The 24,071-nt window shown below is 36.5% G+C and overlaps 1 protein-coding gene across 1 annotated transcript in view; it reads left to right on the forward strand.

Annotated features, from left to right (window-relative positions):
- The window catches only part of USP9X (ubiquitin specific peptidase 9, X-linked), an 81,180-nt gene that overhangs the window by 54,647 nt on the left and 2,462 nt on the right, over positions 1-24,071 (forward strand). Inside the window, exons 26-43 of the mRNA XM_009997764.1 lie at positions 1,314-1,422; positions 2,012-2,158; positions 2,280-2,426; positions 3,146-3,368; positions 5,474-5,694; positions 6,089-6,279; positions 6,687-6,860; positions 8,995-9,136; positions 9,311-10,061; positions 10,535-10,658; positions 11,960-12,185; positions 13,211-13,340; positions 16,454-16,639; positions 18,140-18,360; positions 19,001-19,089; positions 22,060-22,216; positions 22,619-22,831; positions 23,309-23,404. Of these exons, the coding sequence (XP_009996066.1) occupies positions 1,314-1,422; positions 2,012-2,158; positions 2,280-2,426; positions 3,146-3,368; positions 5,474-5,694; positions 6,089-6,279; positions 6,687-6,860; positions 8,995-9,136; positions 9,311-10,061; positions 10,535-10,658; positions 11,960-12,185; positions 13,211-13,340; positions 16,454-16,639; positions 18,140-18,360; positions 19,001-19,089; positions 22,060-22,216; positions 22,619-22,831; positions 23,309-23,404 (3,547 nt within the window). The remainder of the gene's footprint in view (positions 1-1,313; positions 1,423-2,011; positions 2,159-2,279; positions 2,427-3,145; positions 3,369-5,473; positions 5,695-6,088; positions 6,280-6,686; positions 6,861-8,994; positions 9,137-9,310; positions 10,062-10,534; positions 10,659-11,959; positions 12,186-13,210; positions 13,341-16,453; positions 16,640-18,139; positions 18,361-19,000; positions 19,090-22,059; positions 22,217-22,618; positions 22,832-23,308; positions 23,405-24,071) is intronic.

Genomic DNA, 24,071 nt, shown 5'->3' on the forward strand with positions numbered 1-24,071 from the left:
TGCAACTCAAAGTGATGTAGTGGAACTTGGAAAGATCAGAGAAGGGTGACGAGTGAGATCAAAGCTCTGAAATTACTTCCATCTGAGGAACAGCTGAGTAGCTTGGGGCACTTAACATTGGAGAAGAGTTAAATGGTGGGAGGAGAATACCGCAGGGACCTTTAACATCACAAATTGCAAAGGGAGAATAAAATAGAGAACAGTATTCCTTTTGTGTAAGAATTTCATGGGCCTAACTTTTGAGCAGTGTAAACCTCCAGTTTGGGAATAGTTTGAAGGGTTCTTTCATGAATTTGTCCAGTGAGGGCTATGAAATACTGCTTTTGGTAGTCTTACTGAACCACAAATTGTTAGAAGCCGAGAGAATGTTCTGGAGAAGTGTCACTGCATGCTTCCATCTTCTTCTGTACTTTCCTAGATGTATACCAGAGAGGGGGTGCTCAGCTAGGTGTATGTTTTCTCTGACTCCATTGTCATTCTTGCATGTCTTTGAGGCATAGTTAACCCTACATGGAAGAACTCTGAAGGAAATAAGATGCTTTCATGTGCTTTTCCCTGTGACCCAATGAGCAGAAAACAATGACAGCCACACCAAAAAGACACTGTAAAATTCAGTTTCTTATAAGTTGAGATACTTTCATAAAGCACAGCATTCATTTATATTCTCTCCCCGCCCAAGCAGACTCAGCTTTTTTGCAGTTTTTGCAAGAAGCAGTTCTTGCAACTTGGAAGAATAGGGTTTGCCGAAATTTTTTTTCTTCCTTAAGCTTAAACATCCCCATGTTATTCAAGTGATTAGATTAAGTTCTTAAATGGAAAATTTCCTGCATTTTTAGCCACTTGAATTTTTAGCGGGTGATAATTACTCATGTCTTTCTGATCATAAATTTTGATCAATTCATAGATGCTCAGCAAACTGCTGTAGTGATACATCAGAGCAGTTTTACTAGGCTAGTTTTGTCTTTCAGGCACAACTGATGCTTGATTATAAAAAACAAATGTATTTAGAATTGCAGTTTTTTGTGTTATATTTGTTGGCAGCTGTGCAAGTTTAGTGGTTAGATACTGATAGGATTCTTTCACCTTTAAATATTGGATTTATGGAACAAGTTTTGTAGTAGTAATTCATGTGTTTAAAATTTCACTACAAGGAGAAACAATGTGATGGGTAGTGAATAATTAAGATATTCCCATTTATTGTATTAGGTGCCATTTTGGAAAATGGCATTAAGCAGAAAAGCACAAATATAATTGAGTCTTTTTAAAATGTCCTGTTTGGATAGGGAGATTGTATTTAATGTTTCTGTTTCCAGAACTGTTCGTCAAATGGCACAGGAGCAATTCTTTTTAATGGCTACGAGGTGTTGCATGGGACAGAGACCTCTCCTTTTCTTCATTACACTGCTATTTACTGTTCTAGGGGTAAGTTTTTAAAGATAAAGGCTTCAGTACAATGAGGATTTCTGTAAAAGGTAATAAGGCAAAATATCTGTGAGAAAAAGCAAATTTTTATTTAGAACCATCAGTAAAATACAGATTACTTTTGAGCTGTAGGTAAGCAGCACGTTAGTTATCAGTTTGAGTTAGATGAGTGGGAAAGGAACTTTTATACATTTTCTGGTAAGGACATGAACAGTAAGCTTTACTTATATGCATTTGATCTTCAGTGAATTCTAATATTCAAGTAAAAATCATTAGCAGGTTAGACAGATACCTACAGTTATTGCCTTTTTTCACTGGGCCTGCCAGGGCTTTTCAGTTCTGGAGAGCACATGACTCTCATTAACTTTTCATTGCTTAACTGTTGATTTCCCATTCAGGTACAGGAATTGCTACTAAAACAGTCCAGAAGTCATTCATCAACAGCTAAATACTGTTGTAAACTTCTAAAAGGCTAAAAATTATCTTACAGTTTTCATATTTACTACCAGTTTTAGGTAAAATATGTTACTGTTGCACTGTAAGTAGAACTGTGTGTGAATTGTGTATCATTTGTTTTTGGTTTGCCTAGAGTACTGCAAGAGAGAGAGCTAAGCATTCTGGAGACTACTTCACACTCTTAAGACATCTTCTTAACTATGCCTACAACAGTAATATTAATGTACCCAATGCTGAAGTTCTTCTCAATAATGAAATTGACTGGCTTAAGAGGATTAGGGTAAGTTTTAGGATCAGTTTATTTCTGATAATCAGCTTTTTGCTGCTTTATTGTAACAGCAGAGTTTTAAGCTTGGAAATGTATATTATATAGAGTATTCTAACTTTCTCTTAAATGGCAGGATGAAGTAAAAAGAACAGGGGAAACAGGTGTCGAAGAAACTATCTTAGAGGGTCACCTTGGAGTAACAAAAGAGTTGTTAGCATTCCAGACACCTGAGAAGAAATACCATATTGGTTGTGAAAAAGGAGGTGCTAATCTCATTAAAGTAAGTTCAAGGTTTTTTACCTATGAATTTTTTTTGGTTCTTTGTATTTTCTTACAATAATAAGTAAAAATAAGGTTCACACATTGTGGTCTGTAATTGTAAAAGGTCCCAATGTGACTGTTTGACAAGGGTTTCTAATTGGAGTTCAATGTTTTTTTTGAAACTAATTTTTTAAAAAGGTTGCACATTTCATTCATGAGAGCACTTAACATTCTAATTCTTCTGCACCGCTACATATGGAATTGCTGTGACCTAGTGAGCAGTTATTCCAAGGCTTGGCAAACATCACTCAAGGATAGTGAGCTAGATACAGGATAGTCCTGTATCTTAATTAGCACTGTTAATGTTTATGGCAGGTTTGAACAAATGCATGACATCTGATCATCTCCTTAATCAGATGTATTATCTTTCTGATATTATACAGCAGCTTGGTAAGGCGCTTTGTACTAGTTCAGCAAAAGAAAATTTCTACCAGTTAATAATACAGATTATTTTTAACTTGCATTGAGGGATGGGTGTACAGAAAGGGAACCACTTCATGATGGGGTTAGTTCTAAATGTAGAAGCATATTATGATGTTGGTCTCAATTTTAATTGTTGTTTTTTTAAAGCACTCCCCTGGTTCTCAGGTGTTCATTTATATAATAACTTACTCTGTTATAAAGTAGTGTGCATTTCTATTGTCACAGACAATTTACTTTACTTTGGTTTTTTTTCAGGAGTTGATAGATGATTTCATCTTTCCGGCATCCAATGTTTATCTACAATACATGAGAAATGGAGAATTGCCTGCTGAGCAGGCCATACCTGTCTGTAGTTCACCAGCTACTATTAATGCTGGGTTTGAGCTACTAGTTGCACTAGCTGTTGGATGTGTTCGAAATCTGAAACAGATAGTAGACACCTTGACTGAAATGTATTACATAGGTACAGCAATCACTAGTATGTAATATTTCTAATTATCTATTTTCTACTCTTTAATGTATATATTATGTATAAATTTTGTTTGTATTATCAGCTGAACCAGATGCTGGATGTTTGTTTTGTTTGTGGCTGCTTCTAATGTTGCAACATTAGGCTGTTGAAATTTAAAGTAGTATGCTGGTATAGCCCTTATTAGCTCTTCTTTATGAAGTAAATGTAGTGACTCTCATTACATGGTTGCATCCAAATTCCAGCCCCAGTCATTTACACAGTCTGACCCCTTTTTACCTCGCTCTCTGGCTACTTCTCTTTGCCCCTCCTGGCTCCCAGGAATCTCATGCTGGCTGTATCTTCTAGTTTTGTCTCATCATCTCAGGCTCTGCCTGACCAGTCTCAGAACCTCATAAGGTATCTTCAGCTTAGTTTTGGTGGCAGTCTCTTGATTGCTCACCTAATTTGTCATTGTCTGCACACAGTCACAGGTGCACCATCTTGTTTCCCTTCTTAGTTCTGTACTTATTCTCTGCTTGTCATAGGCCTTTCTCAAACATTTGTTCTCTCCGTTTTGGCCTTGTCTTGGCACAGCTTTGCACTTAAAGAATGTCCTCATTCTCACTGGAGAAGGATTACAGCAGTTGCAGTACATACAAAAACTTGCAAATGTTAGCGTTTCAAAAGCCGATAGTCAAATAAAACTTGAGCTAACTTTCACAAGGATGGTAAAAGGCACATACTTAACAGATAAAAAGCATGTAAGACTATTTTGAAAATGAACAAACAGGAGGATATTTTCTGCAGCCCTAAATGGCATAGCTAAACTATTTTGGCTGTAATATTATTGGTAAAATAAAAAGGAGGACACAGGGAGGACTGTGACATACACCAAGCCCAAGCTGATACTGGCAGAAAGGCTGAGGGAGTTGGACTTTTTCAGCCTGGAGGAGAGAAAGCTGCAGTGAGACCTTGTTGCAGCTTCTCAATATATGAGGAGTGGTTATTAGAAAGGTGAGGACAGACTTTTTACTGGACCCTGTAGTGACAGGACAAGAGGCAACCATTTTAAACTGAAAGAGGGTAGATTTAGATTTAACATGAGGAATAAATTCTTTACCATAAAGTTGGTGAGACACACTGTAACAGGTTGCCCAGGGAAGTTGTGGATGCCCCCTCCCTGACAGTGTTCAAGGCCAGGTTGGATGGGGCTTTGAGCAACCTGGTATAGTTAGAGGTGCCCCTGCCTATTCTTTGATTTAACAGAATGTTTAAAATTCTTGTCTAATTTAGCAAAGCTCTGAGCAACTAGGAGTAGTATCCCATAGTGGGAATTGTTAATCACCTCTCAAAATGACAGTGCTACTTGCCCAGTTGGTGGTATCAGTGAGACAGCATGTTAGCTGTTCAATCTCTTCCTGTTTGATTCTTTCTCAAATGAACAAATTAAAACGGCAGCTTTATGGTACCTCAGACAGAATAGTATGAACTATGCATGCTCTGTGTTTCATGCACGAAGTAAAGCTTGCTTATAAACACTCATGCTCTCTTACTTTCTTCTACATCAGATATTTTTGTGTTAAAATCACAGAACAACAGGTTACCATAGGAAATGTGATCATAAATGTACACTGGAGAGATGTCAGAGGGAAAAGACTCAGGAGAGTAAAAAATACGTCACAAGTTATATAGATTGCATTATCTAGAAGTCTTTCCCATCCTGGCAAGGAAAAGTGTGGCATAAAGTGAAATTGTAGTTTTTAAAACATTATAAATTTGTGAAAAGCTTACAAATTGTTTATATATTCTGGGTTCATTCAACTGAATTATTCAGCTAAGAAACTTGCTGGTACTGAGAGAAGACTTCTGTTTGATAAATTATATAGACTGAATTTTGTCTAGCCACCTTTTTAGGTATGTATTAGATGAAAATGGTGTCATGTTAAGATTACAGATAGAACATAGAAGTCAGTTTTAACAGTTAAGTTTTCTTGTGGAACATTTTTTTAATTAAACGACAGTGTGGTATAGACTAACACTGATTTTATGCAACTGCCCTTTGTACTGCATTGATGGTCTAATTCTTATATAACAAAATAGTTTCCTAATCACATACTGCTATTTTCTTTTAGCCTGTGAAGCTCTTACAGAATGGGAATATCTGCCACCTGTTGGGCCTCGACCGCCAAAGGGATTTGTAGGACTAAAAAATGCTGGTGCCACTTGTTACATGAATTCTGTCATTCAGCAGCTGTACATGATTCCAGCCATCAGGAATGGGATTCTTGCAATCGAAGGCACAGGCAGTGATGTGGATGATGACATGTCTGGGGATGAAAAGCAGGACAATGAGGTAAATTTAATTACGCAGAACTTGCTTTTCTTTAAAATAGAAATTTTTTTTATTAGAAGTTTATAGCAAATTTAAATAGCAAATCAGTTTGCTTTCCACTGATAACAGTGGGGACAATTGCATGATATGTCTTACTTTAATGGGCTCACTGCCAGAGAGGCAGTTCAAAAGATCCAAGCAGCAGGGTTTGCCGACTTCCTCTTCATGGATTTGTCCTTGAAAGCACTGTATACCACTTCTGCCACCAGGACTTGTTAATGCATACAAAGACATTACTTTTTCTTAAGATGAGAATATGAAACACCTTAGATGGTTAACTTCAATAACGTATACCCCTGTCTCTGAGACAGCTACATGTCAAAGTTAATTGCACAAATTTTCTTCCACTTTTCAGAGCAATGTTGACCCGCGAGATGATGTGTTTGGTTATCCGCATCAGTATGAAGACAAACCAGCACTGAGTAAAACAGAAGATAGAAAAGAGTACAATATTGGAGTTCTGAGGCATCTCCAAGTGATTTTTGGTCATTTAGCAGCTTCCAGGCTGCAGTACTATGTACCAAGAGGGTTTTGGAAACAATTTAGGTAAATATAAACTTTATTGATACCTGTTCACTTAACTGCTGAAATGCAACAGTACTAATTACAATAGAAGAAATGATAGTAATGTTAAGTGTAAATTAGCAGAACTTGTGTGTCGTTATATCTGTTACCATACCTTTTTACCATCTGTAGAAGTCTGTTAGTAAACCAAAGTTAGCAGCAGGATGGTTATTTTGAATTCTAGCAGGTCTTAACCTTGATATTTAGATATTTTTTTTCTTACCAGTAAGTGTCAGGGACAGAGTAACAGGTGGAATACTACATGACAAACCAATAAATTGTTTTGCTCAGTAAGGAGAGATTTAGAGCTTGAATAGTGGTGGTTTTTTTTAGAAAAGCTGTTGTTGGACATCAAAAAATATTTGATAAAAATGTGCTTTTGTTTTCAGACTTTGGGGTGAACCTGTGAATCTACGTGAACAACATGATGCTTTAGAATTCTTTAATTCCTTGGTGGACAGTTTAGATGAAGCTTTAAAAGCTTTGGGCCATCCAGCAATGTTAAGTAAAGTTTTAGGAGGGTCCTTTGCTGATCAGAAGATTTGTCAAGGATGCCCACATCGGTAAGCATTTAAGATTCTTCCTTCTTAAAGAGAAACAGCCTGTATTTGTATCCCTATAAAAATGACTAAGGAGTCAAGGGTGGGGGTTTTCTGTGGTTTTGGTGAGGTTTTACTAAAACTAACAGAATTTGCGGTCTTGTTTTTTTCCACAGCCTTAACATCAGTATGTCTTCAAGTGCCTTGAAATACTTGGTTGTTATTGCTTCTGCTTAGCAGATTCTATTTGAAGCATTGATCAGGGAGGAAAAGATAGAGCTTTTCATGGTAAAACTGAAAAACTTAGGGACCAAATGCAATGTATAAAATTCAAAGGCGTGGCCAACAACAACTGTTGTCTTCCATAGTTTGTGGGTAGAGGTGACCCAAATATGAATCTTTTAACTCCCAATGAGTAAAACTCTATTCATACTCACTATGTAAGCTGTAATTGAAGAGAACGATGTAGAAAGTTTATATTTTTCTTAAGATTTCTGCTTTATTTTTAATTAAAATGTGATTACTGAAATTCAGTTTCATGTAGGGTATGCAAAAAAACACCCATATCAAATCAGTCTGAAGGTCTGTAGCTTGCCATCTTGATGCTGGTAATGAATGGCAAATGCTTAGATAAGGAGTAGAACTAAACACTGCACATTTGTACTTTTCTAGACTTTGTCCTCTATATTCCTTTGAGGCAAATGAACAAAATTGCATGCAAAATTCAAGATGGCCTAATGATGGATGTGTTCTTTTTCAACAGTTGGCTTTTTTATTATTATGTTAAGTTTTGTATTACTAGCAGTTGGCCTTCTTACTGTTCACTACATCTCTCATATTGTGTGTGATTCTTATACAGTACAGATCTCTCTGCACATTACTATTGCAAATTGTCTTTATTGTGAAAGCAGACCATTTACTGTTAGCCCTCAATTAGTAATTAAAATACAGGGAAAAAACACTGATACAGATTTTATCATGGTAATCTTTCAACTTCAGTTGAGCTTGTGTAGATTAGAAGCACTTTTAAGTGGAGCATCTTAAGCTTTATGGGTTAAAGTGTGTGAATAGAAGTAAGTTGAAATATTGCAAGATAAAATGAAAGCACTGATTTTATTTTTTAAATGCATTTGGCAGTTAAATGGAAGGTACTGGTGTGAAGCAATGTGAGTTACCATTCATTCCTGATACTGTGTACTATCCTGAAGTATTACCTGTCTGTTTGAAACTCTTGTTAACCCTGATTGTAGTTTAGGAAGGAGAAAACTGATACTAAACTGAACTATTGGATTGGGATATGACAGGTTAACAGCCTTTCTAAATTTTTAAGAGATGAACAATTACTACTGGGTGAAGTGTTTCTAAATATTAATTTATTCACTATTATAAAACCCTTTGTATGCTTGATTGCATATCAGAGAAACAAGCCCTGCAGGGTTATTTTGGAATAGATGTAACTTCTTAAATTTATCACTTCCTTATTTTTCACCAAAAAAAAAAAAATATCCGAGATGTCTTGACTGGTTGTCTCTCAAGCATTGCTGGTTCATTGCTAGGAATTTGCTTGAAGGCTATATCAGAACACATAAATCAAGCCAGTCACAAATATGTGAAGTGATTTAATGAAGATAGTATCTGGGTTTTTTTTCAGACAGAAAAATAAAAAGGCACTTAAAAAAAAAAATGGTTTGAACTGTTGTCTTTTGGAATGATACAATATTTGTGTTTACCAGTTGATTTCTGACAGTAAAGGTCAACTATGGAAAAAGTATTCTACTTTGCTGTCTGTGATTCTCTACTAGCTTAAGTTAGCCAAGAGTCTGTTGCACTACTTCAGCTGCTTTAAAAACAAGATGTTCTAAAAGATTAAACTTCCATGTTCTTTTCAGTGAACTTGAAACAAACAATTCATTTCTATAATCTTCATAAAGTAAATATAGTTGGTGCAGATCAAAAAATACAGTGTGCTGTGTATTAGGTAATTGTAGGAGGACTGCAATCAAATTAGTTCAGTTCTTTTTTTACTGCTTAACTCTTTTTGCCAGAAGTTGGCATCAAATGCTGCATAAAAACTTTACTACAAAGTGCTGTGTAGCACCTGTAAAACAAAGTTGAGTACCTTTCTACCTTTCTCTTACATCTGTCTCTTCATTGGCAGGTACGAATGCGAGGAATCCTTCACAACTCTGAATGTAGATATAAGAAATCACCAAAATCTTCTTGATTCTTTGGAACAGTATGTCAAAGGAGATTTGCTGGAAGGTGCAAATGCATATCATTGTGAAAAATGCAACAAAAAGGTAACGATTCCTTCCTAAATTTGTGTACAACTGTGATGTCACACAGTGACACAGAAGTTCAGTCTTAGTTCATGTTCAGGGGAAAAAGTTATCTTTTAATTACTGAATTTAGTTGTTGATAAGAGTGTATAAATGGAAACTTATGGGCTAATAACTGTTCATGTCTTCTTTTAGGTTGATACAGTGAAACGCTTGTTGATTAAGAAGTTGCCTCCAGTTCTTGCAATCCAGTTGAAGCGATTTGATTATGACTGGGAAAGGGAATGTGCAATCAAGTTCAATGATTATTTTGAATTTCCACGAGAGCTGGACATGGAGCCTTACACTGTGGCAGGTGTAGCTAAATTGGAAGGAGATGATGTAAATCCTGAAAATCAGATAATACAAAATGAACAGTCTGAAAATGAACACTCTGGGAGCACAAAATACAGGCTTGTTGGTGTACTTGTGCACAGTGGCCAGGCCAGTGGTGGACATTACTACTCTTATATTATCCAGAGGAATGGTGGAGATGGTGAGAAAAATCGTTGGTATAAATTTGATGATGGAGATGTGACAGAGTGTAAAATGGATGATGATGAAGAAATGAAAAATCAGTGTTTTGGTGGAGAATACATGGGAGAAGTATTTGATCACATGATGAAGCGTATGTCCTACAGGCGCCAGAAGAGGTGGTGGAATGCTTACATTCTTTTTTATGAACGTATGGACACACTAGACAAAGACAATGAACTAATAAAATATATTTCAGAACTTGCTATCACCACTAAACCCCATCAGATTAAAATGCCATCAGCCATTGAACGAAGTGTACGGAAGCAGAACGTGCAGTTCATGCATAATCGTATGCAGTACAGCCTGGAATACTTCCAGTTCATAAAGAAGTTGCTTACTTGTAATAGTGTCTACTTAAATCCTCCTCCAGGTTAGTATGTGACTGCAATAATTATGGATTAATTTCTTGCAAGAAGAGTTTTTATTTATGTTGTCCAGCATATCTAGTCAGTGACAATTGTGCATTCTGCTTTGAATACTCTTGTCTTTCTAGACTTGTGCAGTTAAACATCTGTTAAACTGTTCATCACTGATAACATGGCAGATTATTTAGAAAAAAATACTTTGATAAGCTACTGACTGTTATTTAGTTTAGGTACTAAGTCATGTTAAAATACCTATGTTTGTGGGCTCTTCTGCTGAAGACATTTACCAGAGTTCTTAAAGCATATGTTTGCAAATGAGCTAGAGTAACAGTAGTAGGAGTTGGAGTCTGTTTTGATCAAATTTCTTTTTAAAATTATAACACAATGTCAGACAAACCAGTAACCTGGAATCAGTTAAATTATTAAAAGTAAACTGCTTTTATTTTGTTTACATGTGAGTATTTTCATTTTTCTTTAGGACAAGATCATCTGTTGCCTGAAGCAGAAGAAATAACTATGATTAGTATTCAGCTTGCTGCTAGATTTCTCTTCACCACAGGATTTCACACAAAGAAAATAGTCCGTGGCCCTGCTAGTGATTGGTATCTTGTCTTTTAACAAAATTACAGTTTTGAAAGTTTGATGTCTGTTAAAAGATCGCAGTTATATACATATGACAGTAAAAGGTGTTAATGGTCTGTCCCATTTTCCCCTCTCTTCCAAACAGGTGGTCAGAGTGCACATGAGAGGGGGGGAATTTGAACAAAAAATACTGGAAAGAAACTGAGCTTTAAAATAAGCTGCTGAGCTGAACAGCTTCAAAATTCATTTTCAGACAGAGCTTAAATCTGCCTTTTGTCTGCCTCTTAAAAAGAATAAAGGAGTAGAATCTGTTGCTAGCACAAAACTATTATATTATGTATTCTGATCAATTCAGGATATTTTGTTCAGTTACTGGTTTCAGTAGTTTGAAACAAAGCTCTTTTCAATACATTTTTGCTACTTATATTTATATTTTGTTTCTGAAACATGTATAGTCTTCTAGGCTCCTTTAGCAGAGTGCTTTATGTACATCGTTATGGGGCCTGTAATTTCGTATCTGTAGTATAAGAAACAGTAAAATCTTACTCATAGCACCACAACATTTTAGTCTTTAAGTGAGGTTATTCAGTGGTGTGGAGAGCAGTCTGGATTACTATTGGTAGAACTAGGAAAAAATCTAGTAGTATTCATGATGACCCGTAGTGTACCAGCTACTAGTAAGTAGTGGTGTAATACGTGGCAAATATGTATCAGGTTTTTCTCAAATAACAACTTTCAGAGTACCGGTTATTTTGAGAGACTATGGGGAGTTAAAATGTTGCTTCAGGAGGGAGAATAGAGTCACACAGACTCTACCTGGAACAGATATTTTAGTCTTTGGGTTTGTTTTGGGTTTTGGTGTTTGGTTGTTGTTTTTGAGATGTGTAAATGAGAATATGAATTCCTGATTAGTTACATATTTAGTTAACTGTCGTATACACAGCTCATGAAATCCATCTCACACGTTGTCTGCTTCTCACCCTCTCCCCCAGTTCCAATAGAAAGGGAATTACAGCATTCAGTTTGGAGCATGCTTTGAGTAGTGATTTGGGAATGTGGGAATGTAATCTGTTCTTAGTTCTTACGGGTCATAGAGTTAACATGCTGCAATGAAACGTTAGGCTTTTAATTTAAGTATCTTTTTAATTTCTGGTAATTGTGAGTGTTACTACAGGAACTACAGTTTATCTGATTGTAAGCATGTTGTGAGCAAAAATGTGTCGTGTATTTTCTTCAAACTTTACAAAATAATTCATCTGCCAAAACTTATTAGTGTCTGTATTTGGTCATCATTTCTCAATTGTGCCATCTTCTGTTTTAGGTATGATGCATTGTGCATCCTTCTTCGTCACAGCAAGAATGTACGCTTTTGGTTTGCACACAATGTCCTTTTTAATGTTTCAAACCGCTTCTCTGAGTATCTTTTGGAATGCCCTAGTGCAGAAGTGAGAGGTGCATTTGCAAAACTTATAGTATTTATTGCACATTTTTCATTGCAAGATGGACCATGTCCTTCACCTTTTGCCTCTCCTGGACCTTCCAGTCAGGTAAAGTAAATTCTGAAGTAGATGCATCAGATTTGACAGAAAAGCTGTAGAGTCCGTTTTGTGCTACACAGAATGATGTATCTTCAGCAGTTTCTATGAGAGTTATTGTCACAGGTTTTCAGTTTCCCTTCATTTGTAAATCTCTGTAAGTAGTGAGAACTTTGGAGTTGAGTTGCAAGAGTGAATCTGAAAAATAAAAGTAGTGGAGTGAACTCCTGTTTTTAATTTAGAATTTTGAAAAAATACAAAGCACAAATAACAACAACCCCAAATCAAAAGAAACTAGCAAACAAAAAGCAAAAAAATCTCCAAAAGATCCCACCAAACAAAACCGAGTTCCCTAAGTTGCTTTCCCTTGTATCTTGCAACACTGCAGTTGTCAAAAATTGTAACTTTGCATAGGAGTGGACAGTAAATTGCCTAATTTTATGCACCTAAAACTGACCCAAGAAAAGCCAAAATCTTGTAATAACAGTTTTTGTTAGGACTGAATTTAAAATGTAAAAGAGCAGCTTTTTGAGTCTTTGCTTATCATGTTCTTAATGCGTAGAATGAGACACATTTTATTTGTATTGTTCCACTTACCTTCTCAGAATGTTTTCACTACTGTATCCAGCAAAAGAATTTGTGTTAAGTTAAAACTGCATATGCTTTCACAGTTTATTGTTTCAAGAGGTATTTGAGATACACCTGTAGAGATGATTTGGCTCTTTCTTAGTCTATGAAGTTTGCAGTGAAATTGCATGTGTTTGAGTATTTAAACCTAGCTGCTATTGGGGAAAAAAAAGCTCAGTTGAAGGCTTCTACACTTGAATAACTTACTGGTCTTAGATGGGAGCCTTATTCCCTGTATGTCTGCCTGTCTTTGCGTGAGACACTGAAGACTAACCAGCTGCTACTATTTTACGGCTTCTCTGAATCCCATAGCTTTGAACCAATTTTTTTTTTTTGCCCTAGTATACAGGAGAAAATAAATAAAGATTTGATAGGTTAGACCACTAATATTAAAACTTTTTTTTTTATAGGCTTATGATAACTTGAGTTTAAGTGATCACTTACTCCGAGCGGTACTAAATCTTCTAAGAAGGGAAGTATCTGAACATGGGCGCCACTTGCAGCAGTATTTCAATCTGTTTGTGATGTATGCTAATCTAGGTAAGCAAATTACACACACGCCTACTGATGACACTGTAATTTAGTGTTTTTTATTAATGATGCAGTTACACAGGTAACAGCAGGAGAATCCAGTTACTCAGCCTCAGGCAAATTGTTACCATTAAACATATAAATGCTCTCTAGAGCATCTGTGTTCCTCCAGTTTGGAGCTTTAGTTTGCCTGCTATCCCTGGACGATGAACATGAGAAACCTGGAGCAAGTAAGACCGCGTCCTTTTGAGAGAGTGTGGGGGGTGAAAAATTGGCAAGAGAGATACCTTTTTCAGGGCTCATTTGCAGGCAGATCATGAGATCTGAGAAGCATGTGGGGCAGTCAACTGGCTTGAGCCTGAAGAAGTTGAGGAAGATAAGAGTTCAAAAAAAGAGAGACATGCGTGATTCTCCTTCATGGCAACTTCAGTACAAATGGTTATGCTTTGTCTGTATATTCCAACTGTGCCCTTTCAATATTCATTTCTTGAGTTTACCTTTAAAGCTCACAGCTACGAATGCAAAGCTGTTTCTCTGTCTGTCTTCCCTTTAAAGACTCTTTGGGAGGCTGAGGAAATAGCTCAAGCTGTAAATGTTTTTAGACATAATTGCTTGAATCAGGAAATTCCACTATACATTTATTGGAAATTACAGTTTTTGCAAGATAAACAGGCAAGAAAAGCCAGTGCTTTTGCAATATCAGGATGTTTAAGTAAAGTTCTCCCAGGCTGGAGACTAATTCTTTTCATAAAGACTAAAGTCCTAAATTTTCTGATGAAAGATTAAATTAGAAATTGAGTAGGATCACAAGTAATTATTTATTTTTAGTACCTTTTAATGCAAGACTGGTCGGACTGCCTGTATTTGCAGGTGCTGTACTTAAGACCCATTATACAAATGTTGTAATATAACTGAGATGGTTATCAGTTCTGTGGTGATGGGCATGAAATATCTGCCGTGGTACTTTCAGCATCACCCATTTTACTTCAGGATGTTAATTGTATCCAGCATTATGAAAATAGAAATAAGTACAGATTTAGATATATACAAAAACTGTTATTAAATTCTGAATTGTGTAGGTGCTTTGCATAAAAAGTCATAAGCCTATATAGTAAGATTAGAATAATACTAGTGGGACCTGAAGTAATTATTCCAAATATACACAATTTTTGCAGTTACACTGAGATCAGTCCTGTTCACATTCAAATAAACACCTTTCTCTCAGCATTAGCAGCATGCTGAAAATCAGTTGATGGTTGATTGAATAACCTGTTTCTCAGGTGGATTAATCTGTTGCTGCTTTATGTATTTGCCCTGAGGAAGAGGAATTAACAGCAATAAAATGCAAGTCAAATGAATAAAGAATTGCTTTTGCACTCTCAAGTTGATGATGGTAGTCACAGGTTCATATCTAGTGAATTGTCCCTGAACTTTACATTTTGGGCCTTTGAGCCACCTGGTCTAGTGGGAGGTGTCCCTGCCCATGCAGGGGGATTGGAATTACATGACATTTCAGGTCCCTTCTAATCCAAACCATTCTATGATTCTTAATTTCCCCAGTTATTAGAGTCTTCTGTCATGGCCCCATTTCTTTTTTACTGTGGTAGCCCAAGTGGCAAAGCATGTTTCTCGACAGCAAGTTCTGAAGAAGTTATAATACTCTTCCATAGTGGTAGTCTATTACATTCACCCTCTTAATCTAATATAAAATGTTTTCATCCTTTTGCATATAGTAGTATGAAGCTAGAAGATCCAGTTCTCCTGGTAATTTTACAATACACTCATAACTCTGAGCATCTCAGCCATTGGTGGTTATAGGCTCATGAAGAATTAATCTAGGCAATTACGTTAATTTAATTTCACCTATAATATGTGTTGCTTTCATATACTTTGTCTACCAAAGCATTCTCTGTCAGACAGGGTTCCGTAACCCCCAGAGTAGACTTAATGTCGTTACAGAGAAGAGGGATGCAGTTCTTCTGCTCTAACTTAACTTTTCTTCTTTGCTAGCTTTTCACAGTCAGTGCAGTTGAAGTCTGTGACTAGGAAAGCACTCAGAAGCCAGACAGGAAAGCACAACTAAATTTTATTTGTGGGTCTGATCATCGCCACAATCTGCTCAGCAAAGATAAACATGGAAGTACTAGCCAGTTGTGCTTGTCTTAGTAACTGTGAACTGAAGGCTTCTGTATGGATGTAAGGTGTTCATTCAGCAAAAGCCACAATACATCATTCCTGCAGCACCCCCAAGTTCTGTGAAAAAGATTAAATTCTCTGACATTTTGAAAACTCGGGTAATATTTTGTTCATGTGAAAGCAAGTGAGAGAGCAGATTTACAGAAGATATACCTTCAAAGCTAACATAAAAAAAATATAAAAGAGATCTAATAAGTTGCTATCTGGATTCCTCCTTCTTATCAGAAAGATGGTAGGTGAGGTTCAGCTGTATTTCAGAGTAACAAAAAACTTGAAAATTACTAATTTTAACCAAATTGAGAAACCGAATACAAGATCAGAAGGGACAAATCAAATTTACTGGTAAGTACGAGTATGTGCAGTGTATTCTTGCAATGAAACTGGCTGTGCTTGGATATTTTGTTTGGTTGGGTTTTTGGTTTTTGGAGTTTTTCTCATTTTTTCTTAAATTGATTATGTCACTTTTACTTACACTTACTACGTAGTATGGCACAGTTGGAAGTGTCTTACGTTAGCAATGATGTATGTAGGACGTGGTGGAAAAATAACAAAATATACTGGTGGAGGGTATTTGTCCTATCCTGGGCCTCACAATAAAGATTAATTCTTTGTCCAAAAGAGTTAGAGGCTTTGCTGTTAACATAGATGCTAGTGGTAATGAGCATTGTTAAGAAATTATAGTAATTTACAATTCTTCTTCAGTATGTTTTTTCAGTTGAAAAGAATTTTCTTTTGTATCTTTATTTATTTTATTTTTTTCCTCAGAAAGCATAAATGATGGTTATAATAAAACCCAGCAACTGAAAAATTACAAATACTGTAAACAGTAGTTATTTTTCTTTTTTTAAAAACAAGTATTGTCGGTGTCAGAAACAAGGTTTATTTCTTTGTTTGTTTATTTATGTTTTTCCCCACCCCTTGTAAAGGTGTAGCAGAGAAGACACAACTTCTGAAACTAAATGTTCCTGCAACCTTCATGCTTGTGGCTCTGGATGAAGGTCCAGGCCCTCCAATTAAATACCAGTATGCTGAACTGGGGAAGCTATACACTGTTGTGTCACAACTGATCCGTTGCTGCAATGTGTCATCACGGATGCAGTCTTCTATCAATGGTATAGTGAATTCTAAGTTTTTCTTGGTTTAATTGAATATATCAGCAAGTGTCTTTTGTGCATATTTAGAAATTATGTGTTAAATGTATTAGCTGGGAAAACGTTTGCCTTTTATATTTAGCAACTCTGTTTGTTCTAAGACAGAAGTCTCTTTGTTATCAGCAAAACTGATTTGCTGTCCTGAAAAGACAGAAACCCATTTTGTATTTTATGCTTCTTGGCTTATTTCTTAAAGATATAGGAGAACAACTGATTAGTAAAGTAGAAGTTTGTTGATTACAAAATAGTAATGTTTTTATAATAACTTACACTCATTGTAAAGAGTTGCATAACAAACTTTTGATTCCGAGGAGGCAGTAAACCAATAGCATACTTTTATGTTACCAGTACAGAAGTGATCTGTACAAGAAAAACACTTTAGCAGGCTCGGAAATCACTAAAACTGCTTATCAGTAATGGGATCTTACTTTGTTGTGGATAGCTCTTGAAGATGATACAGTGCTTCCTCACAGTCAAGATGGCAGACAGAAGCCAGCACTTCAATTTATGAAAGATAAAGAATCAGCTAGAAATTGGTTGTCCACAGTATAAATTATGAATATTTCTAGTATTTGAATGGAGTGCAGTTATTTTTGAGAAATGGTGACAGAATATTGGGCTATGTGGACTTTATATAGCCTGCATATGTACATATTCTGTTAAGCATATTTTAGAAAGCCTAATTAGGAGTTTGTAGAGAAGCTACTTACTGACAAACTCATTACAGCTTCATGTGTCAGGCTATAAAGTCAATAGGCTAAAATGGTTATAGTAAGATTAATGAACTGAAAATTTTACTGTGCTATAATAAGCTTCAGAACCATTTGCCAATTTTGATTTGGTTTTATTTCAAGTGCATTATTTGAGGCTTACAGTGAAAAAAAATAATGAAAAAATAATTGTATATTCACTGTATTTATAATGTTGGTTTTACTAAAAAAAAATACTTTGTATGAGCATTACTCTGACTACTAATTATGATTGGTTTTTTGTAGAATAACATTACTTATTGCTACAGCATATTGAGCTAGAAAAGTTATCCCCTACACTTCTGGGCATCCTCAAGAAAGAACTCAAAATGCTGCTAAATTTAGAAACATCAGGAGCAAATCAATAGTCTTTCCTTACACAAAGTGAAGCTTGCTAAATAAGATACATAGATTTTTATTAATTCAAGGGTCTGTTACTTTTCTTTACACTCCAGAGATTCAGATGAGACTGTTCTGATACTCCTCTGAAGCCTTTCCCATAGCTTAGTGAAGCAGATAGACCTTGTGTCCTAAAAGATGTTAGATTTTGGCTGTGTTACACAAGCAGTGATGCAGATAAATCATCTGTTAGGGAGGGGGTGGATTTTTTCTCCATCTGTTGCTTTCTTATGTTAATACCAGTTTATTTTTTGGTGTGTCTACACTGAAAGTACTTCAGTACCTTTTCACCTGTAATAACTGTTTGTTTTAGGTAATCCCCCACTTGCCAACCCTTATGGTGATCCTAATTTATCTCAACCTATAATGGCACTTCAGCAGAATGTAGCAGACATTTTGTTTGTGAGAACTAGTTATGTGAAGAAAATTATTGAAGATTGCAGCAATTCTGAAGAGACCATCAAATTGCTTCGTTTCTGCTGTTGGGAGAATCCTCAGTTCTCTTCCACTGTCCTCAGTGAACTTCTTTGGCAGGTAAAAAAATCCCTCTAGGAGAAAGATGGGAATATAAATGTGCATGATGCATATAAGCATGTTGTATTTAATACTGAACAGGTGCTTGATAAGCTTGATAGGAATTTTTTACTTCTTTCATCTTTATCTCCATATATTTTTTCCATGTGAACATTTTTTAATGTAATTTTGTTTGGCACTTGAAAAAAAAAAAATAAAAATAACGTTACTGATATTTTGCTAGCCATGTATTTTACATTTTAGGATAACCTTTGAGCATACTGCCTAAAATTAGCAGTATCAATGAAAAATTCTATTTGGTAATTTTGCTTTTCTAAAGGTATTTTTTAAGGTAATTTCTTCAGCATCTTGTGCTTGGGGCTTCAGATCTATTGTGTCAGAAACTCATGAGGAAAAATTTTTGTCCTTTAGAAAACCTACTATAATTTAAAAGAAAACAAAAACAACCTAAGAAAACCACAACCACCAAAAAAACCTGAAACAGTCAACATAAAAAAAAAAAAGTATTAACTGTATCTTGATATATCCTTTATGTTACAGTAAACATCACTTGAAATTCCTTGTGTTCTTGTGTTGCACCATGTAATCTGTATGCTTCAAGGAATGTTTTCTTATGTTCTCTGCATTTTTACTTTTTAAGGTTGCATATTCATATACATATGAGCTTCGACCTTACTTGGATCTGCTCCTCCAAATCCTATTAATTGAGGACTCTTGGCAAACTCACAGGTTAGTATTTACCTGTCTTTTGTAATTCAAGATTATTATGTTTATACAGCCAGTGGTTCTGTTGCTGATCCTTCTAGGATATTTGTTTTAAATATATATTAAATCATGTGGTTTTTTCCACTTCTATCTCAATTTTTGAGATAAATCTACAGTTTTTCACCTTGACCTTCCTTACTATTGAGAAATTTGCTCCTATACACCCAAGATTTTTCACATATAGGAGACTGTGCCATTTAGGCTAAACTCGTTGGTATTTACTGCAAGGTGCCAAGACTGGTTCTTACAGACATCTCATTCAAGAGGGTTCAGTGATAGCCTGGCTTCCTAAAAAGCATGTCAGTTGTGATACCAAAGTCTGCATAAAATGTGATCATGAGAGAAATGCTTATTTCATGCACAAATATTCCTTATGTGATCTCATTTCAATAGAATTTTAACTTCAATATATCAAATATGTATCCAGTTTCAAGCCTGATCTTATGTGTCTACAGAATAAGACTTTTGAAAGTTGAGATTAAATGTAGTCATTGCAATTGCTGGCTATTTGAGAGAACAGGTTATAGCTGCTGTCATTGGAAACATGGTAGGATGGCTCACATGACTGGAGTTCTGCAACTCACAGCTACCAACTTCTCAGAAAGGGCAGGTGGTGCTCTGTGTCATGGAGGGTTATGAATGTCTATAACTTAATGATGGAGATGACAAGAAGGGCTGGAAGGAGGGTCTGGCTTCAGACCCATCAGTCTGATCTTGGTGCCACTGCAGGTCATGGAGCGAATCATGCTGAGTGCCATAACACACCATTTACAGTACAGCCAGGTGATCAGGCCTAGCAAGTTTATGAAGGGCAGGTCCTGCATAACGAACCTCATCTCCTTCTATGACAAGATGATCTGCTTGGTAGAAGAGAGAAAGGCTGTGGATGTAGTCTACCAGGACTTCAGTAAAGCCTTTGACAGTGTTCCCCACAGCATTCTCATGGAAAAACTGGCTGACCTAAGACTGGAGAGGCTTACACCCTGCAGGATCAAACACTGGTTGGATGGCCTGGCCCAGAGAGTGGTGGCGAATGGATTTAAATCCAGTTGGCAGCTGGTCACAAGTGGTGTTCCCCAGGGCTTGGTTCTGGAGCCATTCCTGTTTAATATCTTTATTAACAGCTTTAAAGAGGAGATTGAAATCCTCTGTAAGTTTGCAGATGACCCCAAGTTAGGTGGGAGTGTTGATCTGCTCAGGCTTAGGAAGGCTCTTCAGAGGGACCTGGACAGGCTGGATCCATGGGCTGAAGTCAATCTTAAGGGCTTCAGTGAGGCCAAGTCCTGCATTTGGGCCACAACAACCCCAAGCAGTGCTACAGCCTGGAGGAAGCGTGGCTGGAAAGCTGCTTTGTAGAAAGAGACTTCAGGGTGTTGATCAACAGCTGGCTGAATACGAGCCAGCAGTGTGCCCAGGTGGCCAAGAAGGCCAACAGCATCCTGGCCTGCATCAGAAATAGTGTAGCCAGCAGGTCTAGAGAGGTGATTGTCCCTCTGTACTGGGCACTAGTGAGGCCACACCTTGACACTGTGTTCAGTTTTGGGTGCCACAGTAATAAGGACATAGAGGTGCTTGCACAGGTACAGAGAAGGGCAATGAATCTGGTGAAGGGTCTTGAGGATAAGTATTTTAGAGAGGTTGCTGAGGGAGCTGGGGCTGTTTAGTCTGGAGAAAAGGAGGCTGAGGGGAGAGCTTATTGCTCTCTGCAACTACGTGAAAGGAGGTTGTAGCAAGGCGGGAGTCGGTCTTTACTCACTAGTAACAAGCAAAAGGAGAAAAGGAAATTATCTCAAGTTGCACCAGAGTAGGTTTAGAATGGGTAATAGAATAAACTTTTTTCACTGAAAGAGTTATTAAACACTGGATTAAGCTGCCCAGGGAGGTGGTTGGATCACCATCCCTGGAGGTGTTCAAAAGATATGTAGATGTGGTGCTTAGGAATATGGTTCAACAGTGGACTTGGTGGAATTAGGTTAATGGTTGGACTCAATGATCTTAAAGGTCTTTTCCAACCAGTACGATTCTGTGATGCTGTGTGATTCAGTGCTTCATGTGTTCTTGTACTTTGAGGTGGCTGGTGCTGTTATTCAGCATCAGACCCACTCTCATAACTTGTCAAATCAAAAGAAATTTCAAGTGCCCAGTTTGGGATAATAGTGTTACAAGTACCATGAAGTTAAATCAGCTGAAGTAAAGCTCATCATCACCTTACAGATGGCACCAAGGTTGCTGACTGCCTGGAGTCTGCTGCCTGATGCAAGGGCTATGAGGAAAGAAGGCAGTTGCTTTTTCTACAGTGAGCTCTTGGACATGTCACTGGAGGTTCTGTGCCCTCCTCTATTTTTTTAAAGCCAAAAGTATATCCATGCTCAGTTCTTTCACAGTTTCAGGGTGACAATTTATTCCTATACCCCTTTTTTGAAAGCAGAAGACACAAAAAGTGGACTTACTTCCAGGGAGTGCCCAAATCCCTTATCCCCATGCACAAATATGTACCATTCATTCCTCTTCAGAGGAATTGCATCTAGAAGTGTGTCTTTCAGAAGCATAGCTGTAACCTAAGTAAACATTCTGTTGAGGATTAACTGTTCCAATTCTGCTGTAAGGACCAGTGGAGTTAACTGATCTATTTTGTTAACACAGTTGATTTTAAAAACAATAAAAATTAACTAAAGTGGATTACTGTGACTAGAATTAATAATCCTTATATGCTTTATCTCATTCAAAGAGTTCAGATATTACGAAACGAATGAAACGCTGAAAATGTAAGTCACATATGTGATATTCCAGTACCAGAAAAACACCTCTTTACTAAAAGCAAAATTCAGAAAATGAGCTATCCCTTTTATAATGACATTGTAAGTGAAACCCCAGTTCAAATACTAAAACTCTTAACACTGAAAATTTTTTTGGTGTGTTTTTTTTTTTTCCTAGGATTCACAATGCACTTAAGGGGATCCCGGATGACAGGGATGGACTATTTGACACCATTCAGCGCTCTAAGAATCATTATCAGAAAAGAGCTTACCAGTGTATAAAGTGCATGGTAGCTCTCTTCAGCAACTGTCCTGTAGCCTACCAGATCCTTCAGGTGATACCTTTCATTTTGTTTGTTGCTACTTTTTTTCAAGTTCTGTGCAAAAAAAACAACCAACAAATACTCACAAGTATTCAGTTTTCATCACGTTGATGAAATTATAGCTTCCAAGTGCAACTCATTTGAACCTTCCTATATCAGAAGATAAAGATATGGTATTGAGAGCAATGTGATTGAACTTGCACCGACGATTCTGTGATGCAGCTGCAAATCCATAGACTTAATTTGAAATTTGAAGTTTTCTTTGTGCCAAAAAAGATATTTCAGAGAGTGTTTTTAATAACATCTTACATGTTAGTGGTCTGTTCCATGCTATCTGATGTATAGGGAAGGAAAAATAGTTCAGTTTTGCAGAATACAGAAAAGAAATCTGATTTCTTAATTTTCCATCTGCAGAGCAATGGAGATTTGAAAAGAAAATGGACCTGGGCAGTAGAATGGCTTGGAGATGAGCTTGAGCGCAGACCATACACTGGCAATCCCCAATACACCTATAATAATTGGTCTCCACCAATACAAAGCAATGAAACATCAAATGGCTACTTCCTGGAGAGATCACACAGTGCTAGGATGACTCTTGCAAAAGCTTGTGAACTCTGCCCAGAGGAGGTAAAGAATTAATTTGACTCACAGTAAAAAAAATTAGTTAAGTTCTTCTGTTAATAATTAACCTTAACAACGGTCTCTGATAGACGTAACACATTTTATAAATATGTAATTCTATTTTCATTTATTTCAGCTACATACTCCTGCATTTTTCTACTTCTGTCACTGTCTGTAGACATCTGTAATTTAAAGAATTAGCAGAATAGAATGGAAATTGACTGTTTAAAGTAGATTATGAATAGGGTTGTTTTTTTCAATATTAAGGAATTTTTATGCTGTACACATTGTGTATTATAGTGGGAATTTTTATGCAGTACAACACAACTTATGTATGACAGTGAGGTGGAATTTTTGTCAAGGCATGACTGAAGCAGTTATTTCCACGTAGTGTTAGTTCTGAATACAATAATCGTGATATGTTTTACCTAAGTAAATAAAATGTTTTGGATTGTTTGTTTTTTGTTTTTTTTCAAACTTCAGGAACCAGATGACCCTGATGCCCCAGATGAACATGAGTCTTCTCCACCTGAAGATGCCCCACTGTATCCCCATTCACCTGGTTCCCAGTATCAACAGGTAAAAGCTCAAAGCTGAACCATTTATTCATAGTTCCAGGTTAGGTGCTTTTTTTTTTCTTTTAGCATTTATGGTACCTGAAGTTATAGGCATTTAATCAGAAGCAGACTTGGAGGAATAAAGATGCACCTCAATTTTGCGAGGAATAGTTTCACCATCAGGGTTTTAGGTGAGAATTTTAATGTTAACAGATAAGGGATTAATCATTCATAGAGGAAGCAGTAGGACAGATGTCATCACATCTAGTGATGCTGAATTTGATTTGTCTTATTTGTTGACATGGATAAAGTTTTGTTAGTCATTTTCCTGTTTTTAAATACAAAATCAGGCCTCTAGGCCTGCATTTCAGTTTGGTGATTGGAAGGCTCTCAGAAGAATGCAAATGGCTGTGTTATGTATACCTTGTGCTCTGAACGCTGATCTGTAAATCTTAAGTACATATGGAATTTAAATATGTTTCTATGTTAAATGGCTGTTCTGTTAATATCTTTCAGTGGAAAGCCAGATCTGAAAGAAATCATAACCAGGTTTTTTATTGAATTGACTAAATTAGTAGATCCCCTGTGTAGTTGCCATTTTTTTGTTCCAATTAATTTTATATATTCCAAATCTGCTAATTTAATTTCCTTTCCTGCCCAAACCCATTTTCCCTCCATCTTGCTTTCCC

This window comes from Chaetura pelagica, unplaced genomic scaffold, assembly GCF_000747805.2.
Source record: "Chaetura pelagica isolate M959 unplaced genomic scaffold, ChaPel_1.0 scaffold360, whole genome shotgun sequence".
Lineage (NCBI taxonomy): Eukaryota > Metazoa > Chordata > Aves > Apodiformes > Apodidae > Chaetura > Chaetura pelagica.